The sequence below is a fragment of the Habropoda laboriosa genome, unplaced genomic scaffold (genome assembly GCF_001263275.1).
Source record: "Habropoda laboriosa isolate 0110345459 unplaced genomic scaffold, ASM126327v1 scaffold18, whole genome shotgun sequence".
Taxonomy (NCBI): Eukaryota; Metazoa; Arthropoda; class Insecta; order Hymenoptera; family Apidae; genus Habropoda; species Habropoda laboriosa.
In genome coordinates, this window is record NW_017100152.1 from 2,142,251 (window position 1) to 2,169,445 (window position 27,195).

Genomic DNA, 27,195 nt, shown 5'->3' on the forward strand with positions numbered 1-27,195 from the left:
CATCCCTCGGTGAATAAATTTCGTCGAGCTTTCTTGCCTCGGTGGATGGCATTTTACCGCTCTCCTCATGATCGCATCACTGCGAGAAATACTTTTGATATAGTTGAATTTTTCTATATCAATGAAGCTGTCTGATTTTTGGTCAGCGATCGAAGCCATTCGAAAAATGATGCCCGTCGTCATTCGATAGCACAATTTCGTGCCGTGCGTTTATATCCGACTCCATGGGGTAATATTGCAACAACACACGGAGCGAGGCAATACGCGGAGACAGCCAGGCATATTTTCACCCTAAAGATGCGAGTCGAGGGAGCAAAGGACATTTACACGCATCTTCCGTGCCTCGCGCTCCTTTCGCCTCCTCTCCGACTTACCGATATACGTATCGTGTGCCTTTTTCCATCCCCTATTTCATCCAACCCTGACGACACTGTCGCGTGGACGAGAGGAAAATGGATCCATTATACGGATGATACGGTTTCCTCGTGTTTTATTTTTCGTAATTGACACACATACGGTCTGAATCGACGGAAACGTGAAAGAAAAATCGTTTAGAAAAGAAGAAAATACATACTTTCCCATCTTTCCTCCGATTTTTCCTCTCCCCTGTAACCATGTGATGGAGAAACAGCGTCGCGAGGTGAAACGCGGTCACGCGATCCCACGATCCTGGCTAATGATTTTTATTTATTTATCTTCCGTCTGGTGGAAAATACACGTGGCCATCACGACCACCGAGGAAGCTGTGTTTCAATGTTATAGCTGCGTGAATTACGGTCACGAAGGTAAGTGAAAATTCTGTATTAATTTAATCGAAATAATCGAATGGAGTAAAACACAATAAAAGTTTCGAACGCGCGAAGCTATACCCAACAACCGATTTATTCGTATCAAGACAATTTAAACAGTATCGGTCGATCGTTATTGGTATTTTTACCCGGGTGTATTGGTGCCTACTTTAGCTAGGCATAAAAATGCATCGCTTAAACGGATCGATGGCCGTAAGTAGCCTCGGTTTACGGAACGGTATTAGCTTAAGGAGCAAGTGGAGCAATTCATAAAAGTGGTGGTTACCCACCAGATCTCTAACATCCGTCACAGATTCAGTGTCTTTTCATGGGAACATGGAAAAACGCCCATCTAGTATTCGATGAACGTCGACCTAGGCCGGATTTATTTATCACTTGGCCGCCGCCGAAGAATTCAATATAAATCTGCTGCGTTATATAACTAGCGAGAAACAAATTTCACGGGGGGGAAAAAAGGAATAGAGTTGAACGAATAAAGTATACCGGAAGCTTGTCTCGCATTATAACTAACGAATCCACCAGCCAAACTACGAAGTAATAAAGCATGTGCGAACGATAAAATCGTGGCTTGATGACTAATATTTGAATTTGACAGAAAATAGAAAATTATTTTCTTTATCGATAGTTTGAAACTTGTTCCTGTGAGGAGCAGGCTAGTTTGCTTGGTATTTTTCAAACATTTATGGGGAAACGGCCGGACGTGGAGGGGGCTTCTACTCCACCGAAATGCACATTCGCAGTAACTTGTTTCAGACTGCTGATAAATAGTTGACCCGTTCGGTGGAGCCGAGACAAGGGTGGGGAAAAAGGAGGATAGGCAAGAGGCACTCTACTCGTGCGAGCACGAGAGCAAAGGGCGAATGACGGGGTAAAGAGATATGGAGCTTAAATCTTTGATGCCCACAGGTCGACTGTTCTGTTCTTTCTCGGATATTTTCCCTCTGTCTTTACGCGGAAAATTACGCGGAATCACATGCTACGAAATGTCTTGAATGACGCAAAATTTTCCAGCTCTTTAGTCTATTACCAGAAAAAATGGATGAAAAAAAGAAAGAGCGTACGACATTGCGCCTACGTGTCGGCTATCTCCGAGATACATGCGACATTTGATCCTGCAGCAGGCGAAGAAGGGGCAGCGAAATTACTCGTATCTTCGGCTTAGGGCCGCCAGCGCCGTTTCTTTTGAGTGTATCTTGCATTTCAAATTGCGCTTTTACCTCGATTAACTTTTGCATTCGTTTAATTAAAGATCAAAGCTCGTAGTCATTGAAGATTCGAGCTTTTTAGGGGAAAGCTTCCAGTCCCTTTCTCACATGTTTCTAAGATGTTGTAAATTGGTGCCGTACGTTAGGGAAACGTTAAGATCGTGAACGGAGGCGTATCAAAGTTTGACTCTCTTTTCGCCTTTCACCCAATGGCCTTATGCTTACGATATCGATAACATGGATACGTAATTGATTCTATACTGTTCTGCACTGACTCGGTTTGATTCTCCAGCAGCTTTTGTAACGGGGGTGTCCCTGGCCAGGTTATCAACCTGACAAAACTCGAATGCATCCCTTCGTTGCCTACTTTCCTTTTGCAAAATAAACGCAAAATCAATGCCGCGGTATTTAAACATTCGATACACCTCCAAATGGAGAGGAGATTTTAATCAAAGTATAATAGTAGTTATGCAGTAGTTACGTGGCGTAACTAGTCAGCCAGCCTCTCCATCTTACGGGCCTATGTTTACATGTACATCGATGCATTCTATATTTATGCGAACTTTTATCGCGTTCCGCGCCAAACGGGAAAGTTTGCGTTCTCTACGTATGCACGAAAAGGAAGAAATGCTGCTCCGACTAAACGAATCGAACATTAAGGATGTGTACTGTGCAGAGCTGGTAAGTTGACAGACGGAAGGAATGCGGGTCTCATCGGTGTAGCGGACACACTCACACAGTCGGTTCACACGCATTTTTATTATTGGTCGAATCGGTCATATTTATTAATCCGTCACGTGACCTTGAGCATCAAACGTAGAGCGAACGTCTTACTCTCCTTGTCCCTCTGCCGTCCCGACTGCCAACTTACCAGCTTTGCACAGTGCATATATACGTGTACATGTAGGTAAAGAGAAACCTTTTCGGAAATCGAACCGAATAAAAACCCTCTTTATCATTTTCCAACGCTATAAGTCTCTCGACGAATGTATGAAACTATTTTTGGAAATGCCGGTTACACACACGTGTACTGTTCAAATAAATGTAGCGTGTTGCAAATACGATAAAACCTCGACTTTATATTCTCTCCTTTTCTTTTTCTTTCTTTTGCGGTTACGAGGAATTATCTTATTTTAATGCCGCTTAAAGAACGTTCTCTCTAAAAGAAAAAGAGAACTAGAAAGCGATTACGAGATGTGGAAGTATTCACTATGCATTAACAGTCGCCCGTTGTAAATAGTTACAATTACAAATTGACGGATATGAAATTTTCACTACGCTTGTAATGAAAGTAGTAATTATCATACTAATTTCAGGATATTTCATAGAAACTTGTTCCTCTCTCTCTGCCATAAAATTGCAATCACAATAATTAATGCACTTACCGACCAATTCTTCTTAATTTTTTCCATTGAAAGTAAATCAAACTTCGGGGAACCCTTTAGAAATTGTTCACGCGCTAAGAAACATACCGGAACTCTTAAATATCCAAACATATTTTCGTTTCTGCAAGCAAAATTAAACGTGCAATTACTTTCTATACTATCTTGAAACTTTTGATTTAAGATAACACCAAAGGATTCATTAAGAAATAAGATAAAACATTGTGTATAGGTTTGTTAAGCGATTTATTATTTTGCGGAGTATGGTTAAAAAATTTTCGACTTCGAACACTAGATACAACGGCTGGATGTAAAAAAAAAATATTCAGGACGGTGTAAGAAGTAAAAGGGGGGTCCTGAAGGAGTGAAATATTGAATATTTTAGCATCGATACGTACATGATCACCAGAACCGTAAGTTAAGTCTCGGGAAAATTCAAGGCAAACTATTTCCTGATAATTAGCTCTCGTATGTTCTGAAAATGTCGTTTACATTAGAATTGTCGTTGTTTTCTAGTAGAAAATCGCAGATCGAGATTGTAGTCTTGTGTATATATTGTATACGTTAAAATTCCCTTTAATTTAAGGAAAATGAAAGCTCACAAAAACAATAACATACACTTCTTTGCGATACCATGAAACTGTTAAATGACCAGCTGCATATTCATGTGAGAAAAATCCATGGAAAATGCGCAAACAGGAAGTACATACGTTGTGTCATTGATACAATGAGACTAGTTAACGAAGAGATATTTATCGAACGGCAAATGATTATTCCCATTGAAAGGAACTTCACCGACAACTACTATTATTGAGAACCGCTGGCATTAGGGAATCCGCGCGTTGTACGCCTCGCGCGAATAAGAGCGAAGGAAAAGAAACGGTTTTCAATCTACGAGGGAGAAGATTAACTAGAATAGGAAACTCCAAGAAAATCGAGACTTCTTTGCTTAGTTATTTTTACAATTACTTTCTGTCAAGGTAAGAGGAGCCATACAGGCTTGTCGGAGAAAAGGTGATAAAAAGAGAAGATCTCGTTATCTCCCCCGCTCTCATGACATACATATAGCGTATGTACGTATCTGGCCTCACGTGTACCTCCCCGTGACAATGGGTGTCGACTTCTGACTACTAACAACGAAGACAAAGTTGTCACACTGGCCAATTGCAACCTGCTCGTTGAGAATTTTTATCAGCGGTTTCTCGTCCACGAAAACGGATCGAGGCGTTTGCGGTCACAATATCGCGACATTAATGTCGCGGCTTGACAAGAGAAGGGAGAGGCCGAGTTTGGGGAGAAGGTGAAAGTGAGAACCGTCCACGGACATAACCTAAGAATAAACTGTATGCACAGCTATCGCAGATTTCGTGGAATTCACAGCGGCACGATACTGCTTTTAGCAAATTCATTGACATGATCGTTCCAAAGTGTTGCCCTTTCGATAAATGACTTATGAGAAACGGAGGTAAGGACGGAAAAACATGGAGATTTGCAACGAAGTGGGCGACCGGACCTTGTCTGACACCACGGTCACCACCACGCGAAGAAGTTGGTCCGATTTGAGAGGTGTTGTCAGTGATCTACGGAGAAAATTATCCGGAGTATCGGTTGGATCTGTTCCTGGATCTATCACGTTTCGATCTCTACCAGATGGACGGTAAGAAACGTTCCTGAAACAACGTAACCTCTTTTCGCTCCAGAATATTATTAGTTTTTATCAAATATCCTAATTAAACCATGCATATTTCCCTTTCCCCCAGGACCAGAATATATTTTCTTAGTAGCCCTAGCAATGGATGGGAAACTACATTACTCTATGTGGACATTGCACATTCGGATCATGCTAATGGCTACCGTCTACACTGGCAACCTGTTATAGAAGCCAATTTTCAAACGTAACATAATACTTCACTGAAACAGACCAAGCCATTTTTTCTAATTTAACAATATAACAATGGCAATGTTTCTTCCCAGAGTATCCAGTACCAAACGATTATCCAGAGAAGAACAGCTGCTATGGGAAAGAAAAAGACTAGCTACGTGGGGTATCACTAGCTATGAGATTCATTTGGACAGTGGGAAATTAGTTTTTCCAGCTGCAAGCAGCCTTTATCAATGTATAGACACAGGGTTTATGGTACATTTTCAAACATTCCTATTATCTTTGTGTAATTAAGATGATGGAACAATAGAAACATTTATGTATAAAAATACATATGTATTACAGGCTGGACCTCTTTTTCCATCTGAAATTCGGACATCGACATCAGGCGCGAAATTATGTCCGCAAATTTGTCCATGGAATAATGCGTTAATTGCTCATACATGCTCGGGCGATTTGTATCTGTCTCATAGTATAACAGGTTCTTCCGTAAGATTAACACACGCGAGAAATGGCGGCAGAAGTTTAGCAGACGATCCTCTCACTGCTGGCACTCCTTCTTATGTGATGCAAGAAGAGTTTACTAGGTTTATAGTATTATAAAGATGATAATGATGATGTATAAACATATGTATTCATTTTTTCTAATCCAACTATTTTATTTAGGTATAGTGGCTATTGGTGGCAGCCAAAATCCAGCGACGGTATTTATAGAATAGTGTACGAAGAAGTCGATGAGAGTGATGTAAATATATTTTGTTTTCCGTCAACATCAAATTTTGAAGAAATAGATGAATTCAGGTTTCCTAGAGCTGGTACTCCCAACGCTAAGAGTAATCTTAAGATGGTACAATTTCGATTAACAGAAACGTTAGAAATTGTTGACATTGAAATATTAGAACTTCAATATCCATTGCATATTATGTTCCCATGGATGGAATATATGGTAAGAGCAGGATGGACTCCCGATGCGCAATAGTAAGTGAGAAATGTTTCGCATTTGTCATGTGTATTTCCAATGTTCACTTCTATAATACAGTCTTATACAAATTTAGCGTTTGGGTCCAGTTGTTGGACAGAAAGCAGCAAAAGCTCGAGTTAGGTTTATTATCGATAGATAATTTTTCCGAACCACCGTCGAACGTTTACAATTCGGAAAATCATTTTACTCCCTCCTCGGCGAGTGTTCAAGTGATATATTCCGAACAGAGTTCAATTTGGATAAACGTAAATGATCTCCTCTATTTTTTGCCATCCGATGACCCAACAGAAGTTAAATTTCTATGGGGTAGCGAAGAATCGAATTATAGACATCTGTATCTGATTACATCTAGTATAGCTGGTAAAAGTAGCAAATGATCTTCGTAGTAATTAATCGTATATAATTGAAATTCAGCGCCACGGTTTTTTCCCCATGTTTTTCTTGTAGGTTTAAATAACGAAGTGGAAGAGCCTTTGGATAAAATGGATAGTATTTTTTTGCAACCTCGAGTTACTTCTAAAGTTGCTTTGACCCAAGGAGATTGGGAAGTGTTGGGTAAAAGATTGTGGGTGGACGAGGTGAACTCCATTGTTTATTTCTGTGGTTTACGTGAGGGTCCATTGGAGCAGCATGTTTATGCTGTATCTCTTCGTCGGCCATTAGAAATAAGATTACTCACAAGACCGGGCTACAGTCACAATAGTATATATTTTAATAAGGAATGCACAATGCTAGTGACTGTTTATAGCTCCATCAAAACGTTACCTACTTGTCAAGTACGATTAATCCTCTTACGAAAAATGTAAGATTGAACAATTTTTCGTGATAGTTAATGTTTTTTAGGTATTTAAAATATCGCAATCAGATTGGACCGTAGAAAGTATATCTTTAACACCTGTGGGTTATTTGTTAGAACCATCCGCCCCTGAATCCGAATTATTTGCCCCGGAAATTTATACTCATAAAATATCATCTGGCGAAGCTGTTTACTCAATGATCTTTAAACCCCATAATTTTCACACCGGTGTCAAATATCCGACGATATTAAATGTGTACGGTGGTCCTGAAGTACAATTAGTATCGAACACGTTTAAAGTGAGCATTTCGAAAGTATAGTAGTAATACGAAGGAAATTTTGTTCGTTTAGCTGAATTCGCTAAATTTGCCATATATTTCAGGGAATGAGGCATTTAAGAATGCACATGTTGGCTGCTCAAGGATATTGTGTCATATTAATCGATTCTCGCGGTTCACATCACAGAGGCTTAACATTTGAAAGCTATTTGCAACATAGAATGGGAACTGTCGAGTTGAATGATCAAGTCGAAGTACTAAAGTGGTTAGCAGAAACTACCGGTTACATTGATTTAAATCGTGTAGCGATTCATGGATGGTCATACGGGGGGTATTTAAGTCTTATGGGCCTAATACAGTGCCCAGAAATATTTAAGGTAATTTTTCTCCTTCCATTTCATTCAATTTCATTCAATTCCATTCCATTCCATCAATATTCCATTTTTTCGTGTATATTCGATGAAATCTGCTATTCTCAGTTAGCGATCGCCGGTGCACCTGTTACTTCCTGGAATTTTTACGACACTGGATACACCGAACGATACATGGATTTGCCCCAAGATAATCCTCACGGATATATGGCTGGTTCAATTTTAACATACGTAGATAAGTTTCCCGATGAAGAGAACAGGCTATTGATCATTCATGGACTTATCGATGAAAATGTACACTTTTTCCATACCAGTCAATTGATCAATGCCCTCGTCAAATCTGGGAAACCATATCAACTACAAGTTTACCCTAATGAAAGACATAGTCTCAGAAGTCTGGATGCTAGTAAACATTACGAAACTACGCTGCTATCATTCTTACAAAATCATTTATAAGTTCATTACTATTATTATAGTATATACAGTTACAGCGAAAAAATGCTGGTTAAAATAAGATCTTAACAATTTCATTGACTGCCATTACGTTTTGTGTACATAGATTAAACGAATTAAAAATTGTTCTTCGTGTCCTTCATGTTCGGGATGGTGTTTGCCTAACGCGAATCTTATGTTTTCTATGGAAAGTCTGAAATCTTAAGCAGTATTATAATTTTACAACAAACAATTTACAATAAAACATCATTTCGAGATTCTCTGTATATTTATGGGGAATACTACTTTTTTCCGTTTATAAAAATATAAAGGGACTGTACGTGAGTAATATATTGGTAACACAATCGAGCACACATCTATCACGAAATATGTTATATTAAACACCACAGCAATTTACATCCCTTCAACGAGCTATTATAAAGCTTTACAACTGTAAGATTTATTGTTACTTTTGTAAGAAAATGGACAATACTCGCAATTTCTTTGTACATAGATATACATAAGGATCGTTAGATCTGTATTAATCTTTTTAGAATTTTCTTTCAATTGTACTTACACAAGATATATATATATTCATAGTCAAAAATGTATCTCATCTCGTGGCTATCCGAATTGTACGCTTGACTGTGTGTGTATATATAAGCAAGCAATCATTCACGTTTTTACAATAGGCACCGACAGTAAGTATTTAAGGTGAAAAAAGTATTTCCACTATATTCCACATTTGCAAATAAATCATATATTGGACAAACGATTATTCGTTAATAAATAAATTCGTTATTTTATATTTTGTTACAGTGTCTACTGTTATTACATACACACATATATCCAAGGACTTGAATATTATCAAAATAAAGATGGACTATATTCGCATTATTCTAATATATAATTATATTTTCTTACATAAATGTACATTATTGTTTGCTATTATAAGTTTTGGTTTTTCTGTTCAAGTATTTGTACAAATATTTGATCCTTTTCTTTAATTCTTTCCATTTAGTTGGTCTTGCTATTGGGAAAATACCATGCTGCAACATTTTATGTTTTCTCAGTAATACTTGATATTCATTACCACTTACACCTCTTAGCCAAGATGGTATATTGTATAAAATTCTAGTTGGGTGAAGATCCTCAGATCCTAAGATATCAATATAATCATTCTGACCAAACAATGCTCTCTTGGGAGACCAAGCATCGCGTGGTCTGTAAATTGGCATGGGTAACCTTTCATCACTATTACGAGGTAAAAGTCCTTTCATATCTATAGGATCTCTATAACCATAACGTCTTAGAAGTGGACCTTTCGCTATTTTGTCTGCATGATAGCGAAATCTTACAGATGTTACTTGTGGTATCCAAGGATTGACTGTTCTGCGTATAGTATTCATAAACCACGACATGCTAAAGATTTATAATTAATCTTGTTAGTGTATAATAATTGTCTGAATATTATCATTTTGTATATGTTGACAAAATATTTTCTTTTCTGGATAAAATCGGCTTCTCTAATTAATTCTACGCAATGTTTAATGGCTAACCTAACCTTATTTTCTATCAATTACATATAACTTGAAAAATTTACCTTTAATATGCTATACAAACGAGTAAATTTAATGTTGTTATACGAAATTTATCATTTAAAATTTCATTCAAATTGATACATGAAGTTGCAAATTATATTTTGTTATCTATAACCTCAAATAGACGTCACTGTAAATGAAAATGCAGTAGAGTTCGAAACGAAACTCGCCACACTAAGCGAGAAATGTACATATGCATATAACACGATCGCATGTGTCACTGATGTTTCAATTTAAAATTGACAACCAATCATATTTCCTTACGACCAAAATACATTATTATATTTCTTGAAGAATATAAAATTAATATTATTCCAAACTTTAACAATTTTGTGATGAAGTTAAAGAAAAAGAATAGGTTGATGAAATTAGTTAAAAAAAAATATATAATTCAAAAATAAGCATCAAGATAGTTCTATGTAATTAGAATCATACGATATTTCTCCTAAACCTGAAAAGTTTTATCGAAGTTGTAAAATATGAAGAATTCCTAGTCTATGTTGAAAAGTAAAGTTCAAGAGAATAACAATAGCCGCAGAAAAGCCTATAATACTGATGTCATTATGCACATAATGACATTAATTTAGTATGCGAGTCACCGATTATAGAACAATGACCATGTACTTGGTATCCACAGCTTAGAATTGTTAATGTTTCTTCGGTGCAAGTAATGTTAAATGTAGCAATCGAAAAGTAATAGGCGACAGCCAGTAAAACACTTGCATTTTCACTTTTACTCGCAACACCAGGCAACATTTATTCACATTGTTAAAACATACATCTGTTTTATGTCTTATATGACAAATCATGGGAATATTTAATCGATCGAATAATAATTACAATCAAATTAGATTTCACAATTGAACTTAAGCACGTATCGCGCGTTCCGTTTGAATTGGAACCGTTGAAAGAATATTCAATCGGTCATGTGCAGTACACTCGTTTTCGTTTGGCGCGAAATAGGAGAATGAACTATTTTTGCCTACCATTTAAAATATTTTAAAGTACGTAATATTCGCATGATCGAAAACCATTTTTAGTTATTTTCATGTAAAATTAAACAAGTTACAATTTTAGTATAATTTTCAAATTCAACGTACATAAATAATAGTATTTTATCCTCGATTGTATTGACAAGTAAAAAAGAATTTCTGAATTTTTCGTCATTATTCCGCGATTGTTTGCATTAATTAGAAAATTACCAAGATTTTACCAAAGAAATGAAATTTCTTTGTTCCTCTGATGAAAACAGGTGGTCAGTGTATAAAAAGTAAAAGTATGACGAGAATTCCAGCGGCCGCGAGAGTGGAACCTAAAAGAAAAAGAGAGGATCATCGTAAAGTTGACTTCACCGAATTAGATTGCGACGTACAATTAATTCTAATTAACCTTTGTTACAAGTCGCTTCTCCTTCCTTACAAACACATTCACCGTTCCTACATTCGAGGACATTTTCATTATTGAAGCCTCTACATTCGTAATCCATCAAGCACGTGTTGTACAAAACTGAAAATGTCGCCCAACAATTGTCCAAATTATCTCTAGGTACGATTCATTTACATCTAACGATAAGTTATTTAATAGAAACGAAGAATTGGATTGGTCATACGTCGTGTTTGAATGCATTTTGCCGTTTCATTGACAAAATGGTAAGATGAAATGCATTGACAACGGTTATTGATGCACATGGCACGACCAAGTGCGTCCTGACACTCGTCGGTCCTTTGGCAATGATCGCCCATCTTTGATGGCTCTAAAACACAAAGTATGCAAAATCAATACGTAAGTAGGTAGAAATTTCGTCATTGATCACATCTATTACTCACTACTGATACAATTCGAAGAATTATTTATGTCTAATATATAGGAATCCTTGCAGGCGCAGACACCTTGTCTACACTCTGCATTTGCCATTGTGCTGCATGCAAAATCGTCCGTGCAACTCAATCCAGCACCTATTATAATCATCAGTTCGACGAAGAAATATTTGGTAATTGATCGTCGATAGGCAGATAGATTTTGTAAAGGCATATACTCACTGGCGATGCACATCGACATGTCAAAAGTAGGGGAGTAATACTGATTACATAGACATGTCATTTGTACACGACAATATGCATGCTGAATGCAATTACGGTCTCTTTCGCATCTCTCGCCGATCTTTGCGCTCCCATATTCTATGTTCGAGAACAGGAGAATGAAAAAGAAAAAGAAAACGAATCGATTTTATCATGTTTTCAATCGAACGATTCTGGTCCGTGAGATGCACGACGCAGCAAAATTTTCCAATATTTTCTACTCACGTTCGAAGCACGAAAGGGATCCGAATGCAGCGAAGAACAGAAGAAACTTGAAAATTTGTTGGTTCATTTTGGTATCGATGGTAACGGAAAAATGGTGTACGTCTTGGTAAATGGTGTTCGATGGTAACGTCTTGCTAGGAAATAACGCAATACACGCCCGCCTGCGATAATCGCGTTATCTTTTTACTTATCTGTGATATATCCGAGAGTATGATTCAGGAGGCTTGTTCGTCGACAAGCGTGCTATCGGCCCGCTTTTTAAATGTTTCACCGCTTCCATAGTAAAACGAAGGAAAGACTTTGAAGTAATCAGATCTTTTAGAGAGTTAACAGCGATTCGAGCAGGGAAACTTGCGGACAGATGCGATCGAACGTTCATCGTTGGTGGTGTCCGGTCGCGGTGGCTGGGAAGAAAATCAGGATGGTGGGAGAATATGGTTAACTGCAGTTCGACACGGCTTCGCGTTCGCCAGTCGCGTTCTATCGATGCTCGATCGTGAACCGATACTTGGTATACTTTGTAACAGACACTGTGCACCATATTACCGTTGAAATACCGCAGATCGTTTTCCTTGGAAGCATGAAGAAACATTTGATTTTCTTGTTACTCCACATCGCGATATGTGATTGTATAGTTTCTGAGCAACCTGGTAAGCTTCGATTACTTTTTCTATATTTGGTTAAATGTCCGGTATCGAATGTTCAAAGTAACGAACATGTATTATGTTCTATCTTACCTTGTGATTTTCGAATTATTTAACATTTGAATCCGATACCTTGATAAATTATGATCATTAATTTTCAGTAGTAATGTCATTGTCAGCATTATTCCATATTATTAACGTTCACTTTTGCCGCGAATCAACCTGATATGTCAAGAATTTAATGAAACATACTCGTGAAATGCGTTGCTCTTGAAAGTATTATATATCTATCTATGTACATATAATTAAACGAATATGTATTTGAAGCTAAATGAAAGCTGGTAAATGTGATTCGTATAGACATGAGTGCGTTTAGGGTTTCATCGTCACGTTATATATATGTTCGCATTCGTATCGGTTGATTATTATTCCGGCAATACGATGCAATGGCGGGCAACTGAAAGCCGAAGTAACCAACGTACCGGTGTAACGTCATTGCTTCCAAACAAATACACGGATCTCTCCTTTCGTTGCTTGTGTTGAAACGTCGGCAAGTTTCATTTCAAAATAAAACCGACCTCTTCCTGGCATTGAAACAAATGTCGATGAAACTGTATAGGATATTCAGTCTAAACAGTCCTAATTACCATTTCTTAATTTTTAGAATTTCAATTTTAAGAAATAGCATATTTCGAGAGACGTTAAAAGTAAGAAAAATAGTTCAATTACAGGAAGCATAGGTAACAAGACGATCTATTGCTCCCCTGTTCAATTAGTGTAACGTTTTAAAAATCTACAAATACGACAATCGTAATTATACTCAGAAGAACACGACCCAGATTACAGCCTGTTTCTGCCTACTTTTCTATCTCACGTTTAAGAATCGTAAATATGATATCTGAAAGCATCTCTATGTGGCTCATGAGATTACGACTGAATAATAAGACTACCTCTCAGTTAGCTCGCGTAGCAGAGCGATTACGTATTCTTATTTAATTGCAATAATTCTAATTGAAGTGAAAAAAGAACGAGTGATTGTTAATACTTGTAAATCAAATTCTTGTGTTGCAGATCCACCGATTCCTTGTCACAAAATTGAAGACTGCGTTGTTTTCTCGCAAACGATAAAAGACGCGTCGTGTCAAGATGGATTTTGCGTGTGCAAAAGCGGTACGGAAACTAAGTACTGTTCCAGCGTAGGTATTGTGCATCATAGCAACAGAAGCACGGATAAAGGTATATTTCTTGATGCCGCACTGATTTACCTTTGATTTAATTTCCTTCTCTTTCTTTTCCTTTAGGAGGTTCAATTTACTCGAGTTGCAAGCACGATCAGGATTGCCAGCTGAACAATTCCTTTTGTAACACGACTATAAGTCAATGCGATTGCAAAAAAGATTACATTCTGTCTACGTCTAAGAAAGTATGCCTAAAAAGTAAGAAGAATATTATTACATTTGAATTTGCTTTTAATTCGTTCGACGTGGTCTGCTAATTTGTCCGATTTTATTTCGTATTTAGAGGCTGAAACACTGGACTTTCCGTGCGTAGAAGACAAGCAATGCTTTACATTCTTGTCAAACACGACGTGTCAGGATGGCCTATGTAGCTGCATGTTTGGACACCATTACGTGAAAAATGCTTGTTTCAAAACGATCGGTAAATCGAACAAGTACTGAAATCAATACAATCAGAACAACAAAGTAATGTAAAACTGTGCTTTTATTAAATAGATATGGGAAAATCGTGCAATCGATCCGAGGAATGCGCTCATGTGATCGGTGCAGTGTGCACTGATAGAGATGTTTGCAATTGCGCAGCGGGGACTGTGATTAACGAGGACAAGAAAAGATGTTTACCAGTCGCACGCGAAATCCTAGAAAATTGCACTGAAAACGTACAGTGTAACGAAACCTTTTCAAATTCGTTGTGCATCGAGCGATCGTGTCAGTGCCGTGATCAGTATCACTTCGAGCCAATAATGAACCGATGTTTCATGAACTACAGTACGTTCATATATACGTTCTTCCAATTTCCTTCCTTCCGTCGTTCTAAAATCGTGTTCACATCGATGATTCACAGGACTGGGTGAAAATTGCGGAAACACGTACGATTGTCATCAAATCGAAGACGGAAACGTGACACAGAAAGCATTGAGGTGCGCAGAAAACAAATGCATATGTGCTGAAAATCACGAGATAGAAAACGACAGATGCGTGATGAATGCAGGTAAGGGAGAGAAGACGTGCGAGAGAACACTTTTATTACTCGATTTTCTTAACACAATTATTTTTCAGGTTCTCGTTTCCTCGTATCCCTTTTTCCTACTTTCCTCACAGTCATCATCTACGTCGCATTCCTCAGTCAAAATTAAACTTCGACGCTTCTCTACATCTAGGAGATGCGGCCTGAAAAACGTTTATTACATAATTGAACGGCTCCTTGAAGACACGGCTAAAACGCAACGCGGGATTTAGCGCGGAAAACAGAAAAAAGCTAAAGAATAGCGCGTCGGCGTGTCGGGTGTCGTTGCGACTCTACAGTATTACACGTCGAGTGCAACGAGAGACAGACTACGCACCAGGTGCATCGAAGCGTTTAAACACTTCCTCCGGCATGCATGCAATTAACGCGCTCGGAGTGCGCTACTGCGACTCGTTTCTCGCAGCAGTCGTCTAATTTACAAAGCATTCGTGATGCCAAAGACACGGATACTTTTGCCAACCAGCAGAAACTATAATACATCTCCTTACCTCTTGCCATTTCGACGAATGTAGCTTGTTGCATCCAATGCGATTAGATTCGTCTAAATTTCACCTGTATGCGGGATGTAAGATGATCTACATTCGCGCCTAAAGTGCCAATACTTTGGAATCTTAGTTTAATATCTCGTAGGAGAGAAGAACAGTATTTTATTTTTTTTTTACACTAATGTATTCATATAGTATGAAGATAGTAGTAGTTAATACGTAAGGATTAAAAGTCTCAATTTTTATAAATCTACCGTCTACCCTCTCTAGGGAAACTGCGTTGCATTTTTTTTAGTTCCATGGCGTTCGTAGAATGTTCATACTTGCAATATTATTATTTACGTAAGAATATATTGTTTGTTCAAGTAACTACCATTGTTGTTACTATTTTTATTTTGAAATAAAGTAACTTCCTTAACCTACTTTACCTAAATCCAATATATTTCAATGAAAATCTCTTCATAATCTTATCTATTACTACGACCACCACCACTATCACTACTAATGCTACTACTACGTCTACGTTCAGTCAATAAACTCGTAAAATTTGTTCGAGGTAAGAAGAGTCCAATCGAAATACGCGCCATCGAACGTTCGAATCACCTAAGACATTCATGGCAATCACTACAGCCGGCGTTTTCGTCGTCACGTATTAATCACGGGTCTAAAATTTCCGGTGACATACGTTGTACGTAGTGCAGCGCGTTTTCAATGCCGACCGGGGACAATTAAGAGAACGAATGATTCGTTCGAACTTATCAACGTGTACCGATTAGATAAGGCCAACTGTCGAAAGTAGAAGCAATCTCTTCTATAGACTGGGAAAGACAACCTCGAGAGAATCGTGTTGGTGAATTTCGTGGCTGACGATTGAAAGAGCAGAAGAGGGAAGAAAGAAAGGAAGGAGGAACGTGCGAAAAAGCAGTGGCGAAGTCGTGGCGAAGGAGGAAGATGGCGGGCTTGTTGGGTCGTCTCCCGATGGGAGGTGTTACTCTGTCCATCGGCCTCTGCCTCGTGCTACGGAGTGCAGTCATCGTCGCGCACGGACAATACGAACATCTGCTCCGTAGACGTGAGTGTGAACCACGATTTACCTCGCTATCGTCAATGTCGGGAACCATTCTTTCTCTTTTATTCCGCGTTCGCTGAAATTCCTCGAGTTTCAATTTCAATTGCAATTTCAATTTCTATTTGAATTTAAGTTGAATCTGAATTGAAAGGTAACAATAATTACAAAAGTACACAACGAAAGTTTACAATACTACTTTTCTGCATTAATTCGCGTCATTCGAATAAGCGAAACGGGATGAAGATTTGTAGAAACTTTTCATTGATCCCTGCGACGAGGGATTTCAGGTATAGTTTAGTTCGATATACGAGGTAATTAATCGCGACTAATTAATTCGTCGCCGAAAACGAAGCTCGAAAAGCAAAAAATGTCTGCAACTCGATTTCGTGGAGGTTCGTTCGTTGATAAGATCATGAGAGTCCGGCGACCAGTGAATTTATAAGGATAGTTTCAAGTGGATTCGTTCCTTCATGACCGAGTGATCCTTTCTTCGCTTACGTGGGGAAACATGGGGAGGCCGGATCTACGCTGCTGGTTCTCACAGTTAAGCGAATGTCGGCTTGGAACCCGCGCATAATTAAAGAACAAGGGAGATTGTTCCCCACGAGCATCTGACATTTCGGTCTAGCGCTCTGTTCCCCGATCCGGATTGCAGCATACGTCTTAAACAAAGCCTGGTATTGCGTGAAGCCCATTATGAAATCACACGCGACGTACAAACAATACTGGCCACTTATTGTTAGTGCCACAGTGCTGCTGGGGACTTGTACGTACATATGTACATATCTCGGGCATACCGATTAATTCCACCGAAAACCTCTTGCCTTTCATCTTGCACGCTATAAACGCTCGTATCGTAGGGATTTTCATTTAAGGTATTACCTTTACGTTTGTTATTTAATTGTAAAATCATTCGATCAAACAATACCCTCGCGATTTACTTGAAACACAAATACTAGTGTGGCAATCAGCAAACCGGTGATGACAATAACACTGATTACGCAATCATTAAACGCGTGAATCAAAGGCGGAACTAAACGAGAAAATCATAGCCACGAATGATATAACTGGAATAAAGGTGAAACTCGTTTTTTCTCAAATTTCTGTTAAACGATACCGAACATCGCGAAAGAATTCAATCAGCGTTACGCTGATTTAGTTAACAGTTACTGCCGGCAGCTTAAATAGAAAATTGTTTTCGCAGCAGCGAAATTAACTGCATTCGTTAACCAAAGTTAATTCCGCGTGGAAATTATGCCGTTGATTGATTCAAAAAGCGACATTCATTGTTCTTTGGCAAATTGTGCTCGCTGATGCACGTGCATTTAAATCTCTGGCAAATGATTTGATCACGCTGCGCGACAACTAAGAAAACGAATTCGATAAAACACGTAACTGTGTTTTTGGTACGTGTGTATATATGTATACCATTTGGTTGCATAATAGGTCGAAACGATGGAGCTGTTAAACGGAGCACGCTAAACTTGCTGATCGGTCGGCAACCTTGGAGTTCAAGTCGTAATAACTGCTGTAGAAAACATTCGAGATCCGGCTGCGTCACTTCTCCTTCAGGAGCACCTAAATTCCATCTTTTAACTACTCCTAATTACACGCTATAGTGTTTAGAGATACAGAGCATTAGGAATCGCGAGAAAAAACTTGGCGTTCTCCTCGATTAAATCGTGCCGCGATAATACAATTGATCCACAGTTGAATCACCGATTTAGCTCGTATAATTGATGGATCTGATATAACGAGGTCGTAAATTAAAGCATTAAACGGCAATACCGATTGACGTAGCAGCACACCAGGGCCCTACACATCTTCTGCTTAGAATCTTTCGTTAAAGTTAAATGGCATTACACCTAAAAATCAGCTGTTAAGAATTTTTTAAACATACATATATTGCAATGGAAGAAGCAATTCCCAGTTGACATCGAATAACCTTGAACGAGGCTCGAATTCCTCATCTCCCTCAAACTGCTGTTTCGACGCTCGCATTTCGTGTGTATGCTTTGATGCCTGAACGATTTTATGACCTCGCTATATCGCTTCCACCGACTATACTTGTTGTCGACGACGCAACCAGTTATGTTACCACGGTGAAACACGCGGTGGATAAACGCACAATGACACACAGTGGTACTGTGACCAATTAAAAAGGGACTTGACCTCGCGTTAATTACCACTAATCGAGTTGAAAGCGCGATCGATATTATCCAGTCACGTTTAACCCAATTCTCGCGATCGATAAACCGCGCCACTCGGTTCCTACTAACAATGGCAACGGATCGTTTTCGCGTGTTGGCCCAAAGCCGCCGAGCTAGTAGTCGGTAAGAGATGGTCTTCTAATTCATTTAAGCAAAGCTGATCGAGCGCAAGAATCGTGAACAAAGGACTGACGACACCTGGGTGACGATCGATTAATCCTAGTTCAGTTGATAATCGCGTGAAGTGCGATTGTCGAATCCGACGTGATGCGCGCCAATAGAGCGTGGCTTCGTAGACGAGTTGCGTAACCTGAACAGTAAGAATTGACACACACAGAAGACCGTGTGGGAACGTGAAACACGGCACGGTCTGGCTGAACCACGACGTAAGATCGTTCTCGAGATCGTCGGGAATGAAGACCACCACTGGATACGAGCTGATGGAACGACATCAAGAGGAAGACGTCCTAACGGCGGTACGAGGATGACGCCGACCAGGACGGTGGTCAGGTTCTCGAGGTTACTCGTCCTCGTGCCTGTCACCGTCTGCGCAACCATTTCTTACCTCAACGAGCAGCAATCGCCGCCACTACCGCGATGCAGAGACCGAACACCGCCTCCTCGTATGTATACGCGACAGTAGTAGCATCGTCTCTGCTCTGTCAACGACTCTCGATCCACAGTCCACGGGGAATTTTAACGGGAACGAGGTTTCCTCTTAAAAAGAGGAACCTTCGAATTTGTGCGCAGAGTTAAACGGCTTTAGACTTAGACATGCAACATGCAATAACAAGATTCATCGTTTTGGTGTAATGACAAAGCGAAAAAAAATTGATTGTGATCGTAACATGATGTTTTTTAGAGACATTGGCAAAGTGCCGCTACGACGTCGATTGTATGCAGAATGCCTACTGTTGGAACCAGGAAGCCTGTCTGTGCAAAGACGATTACATCGTCTACAGAAATCGCACGCACGTGGAATGTCTGAAAGGTAAACTTTTTAAATACCTCGTGGATAGTGTGCCGCTGTGAATAGCGTTCGTTCGATTATCTAATTAGCTGGTTCAACGTTACCGCGTTCCCTCCACTGTTCTACCTCACGACACACCTTCGCAACGTCACGTTTCTTACGGCAAAAATGTTTCAACGGTAATCCTCTCTGTGCGTTCACTGAATTGAATAAAATTAGTCGGGGGGACAACTGGCGTGTGACGAGTACAGTTAATGTTGTGAAAGCGAAGAAATTGACACGTCGAGTGTACGTTCATTTTCGAACAGAAGCCGATCGTGTGGCGTCCAGGAGAAAAGTTCCGATTAATCGTAGTTCTTCTCCGCGACTTGAAATCGGTGTCGCCGACCTCGGAAACGTGATTCCACGAAGATCTTTCTTCGTCCCTTTCTCACGGCCTCTACGGTCTTCTGGAGCGTGTCGTTCATCGTGCTATAGTTGCCTCGACAAAAATCAACTATGTATTATATATTTTGAAATTCACGGAAATTCTACCTATATTTATTCACAGTGGCAAATACCATCGGGGACCCCTGCGAAGCGGACGTCCAGTGTCGCGTGACCTTCGCCCCTTATTCAGAGTGCCGGCAAAATATCTGCCAATGTACCGACAGCTCGCACTACGTGGAAGGAAGGTGTTACGAGTCCGTTGGTAAGTGTACCTTGCTTCCTGGCAAATGCTCGCGTTTCCTCTACTACATCCGGTGTTATAATTATTTCGCTGCGTTCGCAAGTCCTACCCATGTCTCGAGTAAAGTATACGCGCACCAGTGCAGTACAGATTTTCACCCATTGAATTTATCACTCTTCCTGATTTATCGTACGCCAGGTTTGGGGCTGCCTTGCCTAACGCACCGGAACTGCTACATCAGAGATAGCTACTGCGTGACGGGATTTTGTGCGTGTACCTTGAGGTATCATCCGAATCCTCGCAACGACGGTTGCATACCGAGCGCTGGTAAGCATCTCCATGATCGTTGTTCGAAACGTGCAACGTTCGATACTTGTACATAATTTGGAGAAGCAGAGAATTCGAAGTGATTCGTGTGGTTCGACAGAGTTGGGCGACAAGTGCTCGAACGATTACGAATGCGTTGTGGAGAATTCGAAATGCGTTGAGGTCTGCTCGTGCAAAGTGGATTACGTGCTGTCCAAGGATGGCAAGCGGTGTCTAAAAGCTGCCAATTCCGTCGGAGAACCGTGTCAAGAGGACTCCCAATGCCAGCTATTCCTGAAAGACACCATATGTGGATTTAATGGCAAGTGCAGCTGCGTCGAGAACTTTCATCAACGCGGCTCCGTGTGTTTCAGAGACACGAGTGAGTATCGATTTTATCGTTAGGCAATAGAAAGAAACGATATCTTGACGAATTTTTCAGTGTTGGGCGCTCGATGTGAGATCCACAGAGAGTGTAATACGTTGACCTATAGACATTCAAATATAACCGAGGTGATGAGCGTCGATTGCATTGGTGGTATGGTTTTCTTTCAATTTTACTAGCGAGCAAAAATTACGCATCTTTCTCTTTTCTTTTTTTTTCCCAGGTTTTTGCATTTGCGCCAACGATTACACTGCTACAGAGGATATGCGCGATTGCATCCGATATAGCGACAACGGTAACCGCTTTTTTTCGTTTCCCCTTTAAAATAAACAAACTTTCTTCACTTTTTTTCACATTTCAGAACTTATGACACTACATATGATTAATTTTCAGGCGCTGTAGCTACAACATCTGAACGGCAAATGTCCCTAGTTCTATTTTTCATATTTTTCGCGAATGTTTCTATACTTTGAGCATTATCCATATAGGAATTACAATAATCTTTAGATTATAATTTTATAATACAATAGTTGTGCGGCTATATATATTTCAGTATGTTCCGTTTCATTGTAAATACGTCGCATTAGTGTGTACAGACAGAAGAAAACACACACCGCTACCAAAGATAAAGTATGCACGCAATCAACTCAATAGGAAATATCTTGTACGGAAAATACACTTGTCTCCATCGTAGAAACGATATTTTCCAAACGCATTATCAATTAAACAACGGAATCTTGACAAAATCGGACAGTTTCCAGTCTTCTTTGATCATATCCGCAGCTTTTTCACCAATCATATAAGCAGGCGCATTCGTATGGCCTGCTATTATAGTCGGGATTATGCTGGCATCCACGACTCTGAGACCATTGATTCCGTACACTCGTAACCTGTGGTCCACCACACCCGACTTCCTCCTCGGTGCCATCTTGCACGTGCCTACAAAATGACCCAGGGTCGTGGTCACGTGCCGTGCAACGCAAGCCCAATAAGGATCGGTACCGAAAGAAATATGCTTGCATCCTGGGAACGACACCGGCAGTAACGTCGCGTTGAAACGTTTGAAGGCTATCGTCGATCCCACTTGTATAGCCTGGAGGGAGAAGGGATGCAAAATTAGCCTTGATAGATAAAAATCACGGTAATATTGAATAATGCGATTCAGAAATTCCAGACAACTGTCTGACCGGTAAGATTAAGGTAGAAAATAAGAAAGTATTTAACGACCTTTTTAATCCCCCGAACCATAGTTCTAAGGTCGTCTTTGTGATCGTAGTAATTTATCTGGAATATAGGTCGATCAAGTGGATCCGAGGTTTTCAAAGTAATTCTTCCCCTACTCTTCGGCTGCAAAAGTATCGGGACAATGGTGAACGCGTCGAAACCTTCGTAACCGGTGAAAACGTCTTTGTAAAATTCGTCCGTTAAACCGAGCAGCCCTCTGAAACTGCCCGATATATCTCCAGTGAGAGCACTTATGCCTAAAACCAGTTCAATATCGGGGACGTTTGATCTTTTCGTCTTGTTTAGAAATGATTTCAAATAATCGGAATTCACGCCGATAGAAGTTACGTTTGGAGGGAGAGGAGCTGAAAAATAAAAATATCCCTATTCATCGGAGGTGATTCGTTAATTTTCATTCTGCATAAGAACTGGAAAAAATGATCATAGTTCTACACGGTTCTCGTCGTTCAACCTACTTCTATACGTTTTCAAATTTTTTCTTTGACTCTTTCGATAATCTTGCTTAGTATCCACAAACGCCAAACCCTCGGCACCACCGGGCACAGTTAAGGGGCCCGTTCCTTTGACAAAATAATCCAGGGTATTGGCTAGATTCGAAGCAAGGCGAGGTTCGACGATTGTTATACTTTCATTTACGAGAAAAGTTAACGCAGACATGCTGACGTGATCTTGAAGATTATATCCAACCGGAAGGTCTTCGATTACATCGATATTCAGAGACTTCAAGTGATCTTTGGGTCCTATTCCGGATACCATCAACAACTGGGGCGAATTCAGGGTACCTACGTAAACGTGAATGCAAGAATTGGAATTTCGTCGAATTAGGTAAGTGTGAAATACCTGCTGAAAGTATTATCTCCTTTCTGGCAGAAGCGAACAGTTTCTTGCCATTTTTCATAAATTTCACGCCCACGGCCCTTTTCGTCCTTGAATTAATCACGATCCTTGTTACTTTAGATGATTTCGACAGAAGTAAATTCGCTCTATCACGAATAGGCTTTAGAAACGCCTTATTGGCACTGACCCTGCGTCCGTGCCGCAGATGAGCCTGTGCCGTCGAAAAACCAATAAGTCTGTCTGTATTATAATCGATTACATCATATCCCAGTTCTTCACCAGCTTGCAGAAAACGTTCTCTCAGCGCGGAGACGTACGGAGAAGTAGTGACGTCGAGGTATCCTCCGCGGCCATGAAATCTGATTAAAGAAAATCCGTGTCAATGTGTGAAAGAGGAGAGTCACAATTCGATCTAAGGGAACATATTATCCGCTCTTCTCAAATTTCTCTGCCAAACATACGTTACGCAAACTTTGAAAGTGCGTGCATGCGCTCCCGAGTCCGTTCATTAGTACGTTTTACCACGATTACCTTTGTTAATTATCAACGTCTATATTGCAATGTTCTACGTCATTGACTTGTTTCGCCAGCAGCCTTTCAAATAAAACAGTGACAGGATTTGCCGTACTCTTATTCTCTTATTTGTGTCTATATCAATGCACCTACCTGATATCCTGATCCACTAACTTGCAATTCTCTGACTTAATGAAGTACGGTAGTATATCTTTGTAACTCCATCCGGGATTTCCCTGCGCGTCCCAAGCGTCGTAATCGGCCGGCGATCCCCTAGAATATATCATGAAATTCACCACAGAGCTACCGCCGACCGCTCTACCTCCTGGCAAATTGCAACGACCATCGTTCATCGACAAACAGTAACCACCGCTCCCATCTACGTTCCTGGGTCTCGGTTCGCTTCTATGTAGTCGAACGTAGTCCGTAATGTGCAGAACTGAGGCTAATAGCGGAATATCAGTGAGGAAAATCTCGTCCTTGCCCTCTTCTAATAGCAACACACTCCAATCGGGATTCTCTGTTAAACGATTCGCCAATACAGAACCTGCAGAACCAGCCCCTATCACGATGAAATCGTACTCCTTTGACACAAACGTCTCGTCTCGAACTAAATCATCGGGCACTGCTGGAATTCCGGAGAAAAAGTGATATATAGTCTCGAAAATGGCAGGAGGGAGAATACATTGCGCGTGTGACAGAAATAAGATCGTTCCTAACACCCTTAACATCGTGGAACTTTAGCCAATTTCGGTCTCGATGTTCGTCTGTGAAACTGACACGCACAATCGCGAACATTCAACGGCAGACACTTGTCACACTTTGACACCCGTCACAATCTTAACTATCCGAGAGAAGATACTATTTTGATCGACAGTTGAAAAGTTTGAATTTTGGTAGAAAATCCCGTAGCCTCCCATCGTCGTCGAGTCCCGCGACCCTTACGATTCGAGATTTCGTTTCGAACTAATGAAATCGGCCAGCACGATCGGTGTCTCCCACAAGAAGAAATCAGAATTCTTGATAGCGGTCTTATGGTCAAGGTAACGTCATGGCGCAAGTTGAATGAGACGTGCGTACTAAATGAATATCAATCGTGAATGATCGTGTTGTTAAAAGAATCAGCCGATCGTATTTGGAAAGAACGACTGCAACTTCACTTCGTCGCTCGATAAATTCTCATTTACCGTCACTTGTCGTACGATGTGTAAATGTGAATGACAACGGTAACACGTTTAGCGTTAGGATGGGCAGCGCAACGATGCATTGGGTAAAATTGTTAACCGTTTTCTACCATTCTGTCGTCTCATCCTTAGGAATACTAACACTCCAGCTACGCAATCTTTATTCGTTACGTTGCAACAGCTATTTTTCTATTTTTTTTTCGTTAAGTATCCTCTCACGATTATTCCGATAAACTTTCCCTAATTTGTTAATGACCTCGATAGAAAATTATGCAAGAACGTGATGACTGTTGGCCGAAGATGGAATATTAATTGAAATGATCGATGAATTCCTATGAGACCTATGTTACATACGTGAATTTGAAACAGCACATTATTCCTATCTGTTAATCGATACCCTTCTTTTTGAATACTCGAATTTTACAGAGGAAACAAATCAAATTCACCTTATTGTATTATGAATTAAATAGAACTCGACAAATGCAACTGAACAACGTGTTATCGAAGTATAATTACTATCGGTGCTTTAATTATCACACGTTCTAATAAAACAAATATAAACATTATACGAATCTAGTATCCTTTTTATATTTTAAATGACATGATTTTAATTTCAATGTAAATGCTAGAATATCTTGAATATGGATCGTAAATATCGTATAAAGATTTATAAGTCGTACAACTTCCAATGTCACGGCGTTAAGAATCTATGTAAAAGTAGGGCGTTGTCTTGAAGGTAACATCACCAAGGTAATTGCAAAATATTCATATATGCCAAGGAAAGGATACAGCACATTAGATGATTACTGTAAAATAAGAGTTAAGAAAGATAAAAAGTAAAATATCATAAAGATACTTTTGAGGAGTTTAGCAGAACGTTATCAGTCTAAGAAACTTTTTAAAGGTGTTCAATTTCTGCAATTTATATGCATTGTGAGAATACTAGATCGAGAACGTTAGTTGATTTACGGTAGTTTGACGTAAAGTACAATCCTCAATATTTTTTACAGTTGTATCACCATGATTTATTTCTTACAGTTAAATGTGTTTCTTACGTGACTTTTTAATGTTCGTATCTTTACTATGTTCAAAATACTTCTACATTTTATGTTTCTTCAAATTCTTTCTTCTTTATTTCGATTTTTCTCGAATATTCATTGAATTTACTGTTTCACATAAATCTTTTAAGAAGTTTTTATTCAGGTTCCTTTATTATCTTACAGCGGTATGGTAGAAATCTTCTTATTTCACACAATTACTATAGGTAACAAGGAATTGTAATTATATGAAAAGTCTTTTATTCAAATGATTGTTACATGAATTCGAGTAAATTTAAATTATAATAAAATATAATAACGAAGAAAGCGGAAGTATAAGACAAGTATAGTTCGGGTTTATATTTAATCTTTAAGAAACTATCGCTCCTCTATTCTTCACGCACATGTTATTTTCATACCAGCTGAAATCAGTGGTCAATACATTTAAATAATGCCAAATAACAACTGAATTTTGCATTACCACAGAGGACGTACAGGATAGACATAGCATTTTATGGGGCTTTGGGGCCGAGAAGACCCTTACCATTTTCGTATCGCTACCAACATTACCGATTCAGTATAGAATAAGATTACAACATTAGTAGTGGTTAGAATTAAAATTAAACGTAAATATGAAATGATACATAAAAACGTAACGTAATTGTTTACTAGTAGATGATTCATCACATGCGTAAGTTAACCTGTTGTCAAAAGATCAGGCAATCCAATATACAGTATGTCCGCTTTATTTCAAAACACGGAAGCATCTTGAAAACTACGAATGATAGATAAAAATCTGTCAGATGAAAGCTGTAGGGTATAAAGGGCGACATATTTTTCGAGTATTTTTTTAACCTTTCTATGGCCTTGAAAGCCCTATAAAGGTCATGCCTAAGTTTTTAAATGGAATAATATTTTTGATTATGTATTGTTGTAGCTGACATCGAAACGATTTCAAAACACTGTATACTTATAATTTTTGCGTAAATTATTATCGAGATATCAGCTTCCAAGTTTTACATGCCGCCAGCATTAGCGTTACCCGATGTACACCGCAGGAACAGATAAACTACATACTATATAGTATCACAGACGAGGTACAGAACAGGCCTTGCTCCTAATGTATTTTTCTGTCCAACGTTCTGAAATACCGATCGTGTAAAAAGTCAGAGTTTTTATTATGCCCTCTACGATATATGTAAAGCGGTGAGTTTAGGAATTACATACAATCTAATCATCAAAGGTGGTAAAATCGACAGATGTAAAAAATCCTGTTTTATTAAAATAAAGATACATATGTACATACAGGGTGTCTGTTTTATCTCAATACAGTG

At 39.3% G+C, this 27,195-nt stretch overlaps 6 protein-coding genes across 9 annotated transcripts; 3 read left to right on the top strand and 3 right to left on the bottom strand.

Annotated features, from left to right (window-relative positions):
- Positions 1 to 4,519: 4,519 nt before the first annotated feature.
- On the top strand, positions 4,520 to 8,192 carry LOC108575520 (dipeptidyl peptidase 9). 2 transcript variants are annotated; one of them, XM_017938345.1, is made up of 11 exons: positions 4,678 to 4,702; positions 4,797 to 5,053; positions 5,157 to 5,291; positions 5,371 to 5,533; positions 5,624 to 5,865; positions 5,945 to 6,256; positions 6,334 to 6,620; positions 6,708 to 7,036; positions 7,104 to 7,355; positions 7,439 to 7,711; positions 7,814 to 8,192. In XM_017938345.1, exons 2-11 carry the CDS (start codon positions 4,878 to 4,880, stop codon positions 8,159 to 8,161), a joined length of 2,517 nt encoding a protein of 838 aa, XP_017793834.1. In that variant the 5' UTR covers positions 4,678 to 4,702; positions 4,797 to 4,877; the 3' UTR covers positions 8,162 to 8,192. The 2 variants fall into 2 exon arrangements, with proteins under 2 accessions (XP_017793830.1, XP_017793834.1); XM_017938341.1 differs by having other exon boundaries at positions 4,520 to 5,053.
- An 880-nt stretch (positions 8,193 to 9,072) lies between these two features.
- LOC108575774 (39S ribosomal protein L51, mitochondrial) lies at positions 9,073 to 9,779 on the bottom strand. Its single transcript, XM_017938670.1, has 2 exons — positions 9,741 to 9,779; positions 9,073 to 9,559 (listed from the first exon to the last, which is right to left on the bottom strand). Exon 2 carries the CDS (start codon positions 9,556 to 9,558, stop codon positions 9,073 to 9,075), a length of 486 nt encoding a protein of 161 aa, XP_017794159.1. The 5' UTR covers position 9,559; positions 9,741 to 9,779.
- Positions 9,780 to 10,840: 1,061 nt separating this feature from the next.
- LOC108575717 (prion-like-(Q/N-rich) domain-bearing protein 25) lies at positions 10,841 to 12,386 on the bottom strand. The gene is made up of 6 exons (XM_017938600.1): positions 12,042 to 12,386; positions 11,778 to 11,915; positions 11,565 to 11,693; positions 11,348 to 11,491; positions 11,128 to 11,244; positions 10,841 to 11,050 (listed from the first exon to the last, which is right to left on the bottom strand). The coding sequence occupies exons 1-6, from the start codon at positions 12,106 to 12,108 to the stop codon at positions 10,995 to 10,997; spliced, it is 651 nt and encodes a 216-aa protein (XP_017794089.1). The 5' UTR covers positions 12,109 to 12,386; the 3' UTR covers positions 10,841 to 10,994.
- A 145-nt stretch (positions 12,387 to 12,531) lies between these two features.
- Positions 12,532 to 15,446, top strand: LOC108575751 (prion-like-(Q/N-rich) domain-bearing protein 25). The gene is made up of 7 exons (XM_017938648.1): positions 12,532 to 12,691; positions 13,757 to 13,921; positions 13,987 to 14,121; positions 14,207 to 14,344; positions 14,419 to 14,691; positions 14,768 to 14,914; positions 14,983 to 15,446. Exons 1-7 carry the CDS (start codon positions 12,622 to 12,624, stop codon positions 15,057 to 15,059), a joined length of 1,005 nt encoding a protein of 334 aa, XP_017794137.1. The 5' UTR covers positions 12,532 to 12,621; the 3' UTR covers positions 15,060 to 15,446.
- Positions 15,447 to 16,036: 590 nt separating this feature from the next.
- Positions 16,037 to 21,731, top strand: LOC108575361 (prion-like-(Q/N-rich) domain-bearing protein 25). Of its 3 annotated transcripts, none has more exons than XM_017938137.1 (9): positions 16,469 to 16,507; positions 18,867 to 19,337; positions 19,577 to 19,705; positions 20,235 to 20,375; positions 20,553 to 20,681; positions 20,782 to 21,042; positions 21,103 to 21,198; positions 21,269 to 21,340; positions 21,439 to 21,726. In XM_017938137.1, exons 2-9 carry the CDS (start codon positions 19,199 to 19,201, stop codon positions 21,516 to 21,518), a joined length of 1,047 nt encoding a protein of 348 aa, XP_017793626.1. In that variant the 5' UTR covers positions 16,469 to 16,507; positions 18,867 to 19,198; the 3' UTR covers positions 21,519 to 21,726. The 3 variants fall into 3 exon arrangements, with proteins under 3 accessions (XP_017793642.1, XP_017793626.1, XP_017793634.1); XM_017938145.1 differs by lacking the exon at positions 16,469 to 16,507 and adding an exon at positions 16,603 to 16,655; XM_017938153.1 differs by lacking the exon at positions 18,867 to 19,337 and having other exon boundaries at positions 16,037 to 16,507; positions 21,439 to 21,731.
- Positions 21,732 to 21,748: 17 nt separating this feature from the next.
- Positions 21,749 to 24,371, bottom strand: LOC108575351 (glucose dehydrogenase [FAD, quinone]-like). The gene is made up of 5 exons (XM_017938126.1): positions 23,794 to 24,371; positions 23,131 to 23,486; positions 22,725 to 23,072; positions 22,273 to 22,634; positions 21,749 to 22,138 (listed from the first exon to the last, which is right to left on the bottom strand). The coding sequence occupies exons 1-5, from the start codon at positions 24,369 to 24,371 to the stop codon at positions 21,764 to 21,766; spliced, it is 2,019 nt and encodes a 672-aa protein (XP_017793615.1). The 3' UTR covers positions 21,749 to 21,763.
- Positions 24,372 to 27,195: the final 2,824 nt, after the last annotated feature.

Bases quoted from the DNA above. Each gene is read 5' to 3' on its own strand.
- LOC108575520 (XM_017938341.1), top strand. From the start codon at position 4,878: ATGGAGATTTGCAACGAAGTGGGCGACCGGACCTTGTCTGACACCACG. The intron at 7,356-7,438 runs GTGAGCATTTCG...CATATATTTCAG, and splicing joins TAGTATCGAACACGTTTAAA to GGAATGAGGCATTTAAGAAT. The intron at 7,712-7,813 runs GTAATTTTTCTC...TGCTATTCTCAG, and splicing joins AGTGCCCAGAAATATTTAAG to TTAGCGATCGCCGGTGCACC.
- LOC108575774 (XM_017938670.1), bottom strand. From the start codon at position 9,558: ATGTCGTGGTTTATGAATACTATACGCAGAACAGTCAATCCTTGGATA.
- LOC108575717 (XM_017938600.1), bottom strand. From the start codon at position 12,108: ATGAACCAACAAATTTTCAAGTTTCTTCTGTTCTTCGCTGCATTCGGA. The intron at 11,916-12,041 runs GTGAGTAGAAAA...TCTCGAACATAG, and splicing joins ATCCCTTTCGTGCTTCGAAC to AATATGGGAGCGCAAAGATC. The intron at 11,245-11,347 runs GTATGACCAATC...CGACATTTTCAG, and splicing joins AAAATGCATTCAAACACGAC to TTTTGTACAACACGTGCTTG.
- LOC108575751 (XM_017938648.1), top strand. From the start codon at position 12,622: ATGAAGAAACATTTGATTTTCTTGTTACTCCACATCGCGATATGTGAT. The intron at 14,122-14,206 runs GTAAGAAGAATA...TTTCGTATTTAG, and splicing joins TAAGAAAGTATGCCTAAAAA to AGGCTGAAACACTGGACTTT. The intron at 14,915-14,982 runs GTAAGGGAGAGA...ATTATTTTTCAG, and splicing joins CAGATGCGTGATGAATGCAG to GTTCTCGTTTCCTCGTATCC.
- LOC108575361 (XM_017938137.1), top strand. From the start codon at position 19,199: ATGACGCCGACCAGGACGGTGGTCAGGTTCTCGAGGTTACTCGTCCTC. The intron at 19,338-19,576 runs GTATGTATACGC...GATGTTTTTTAG, and splicing joins AGACCGAACACCGCCTCCTC to AGACATTGGCAAAGTGCCGC. The intron at 21,199-21,268 runs GTATGGTTTTCT...TTTTTTTCCCAG, and splicing joins GAGCGTCGATTGCATTGGTG to GTTTTTGCATTTGCGCCAAC.
- LOC108575351 (XM_017938126.1), bottom strand. From the start codon at position 24,371: ATGTTAAGGGTGTTAGGAACGATCTTATTTCTGTCACACGCGCAATGT. The intron at 22,635-22,724 runs GTGTAGAACTAT...TTTATTTTTCAG, and splicing joins TAGGTTGAACGACGAGAACC to CTCCTCTCCCTCCAAACGTA. The intron at 22,139-22,272 runs GTCGTTAAATAC...TTCTCCCTCCAG, and splicing joins TGGTTCGGGGGATTAAAAAG to GCTATACAAGTGGGATCGAC.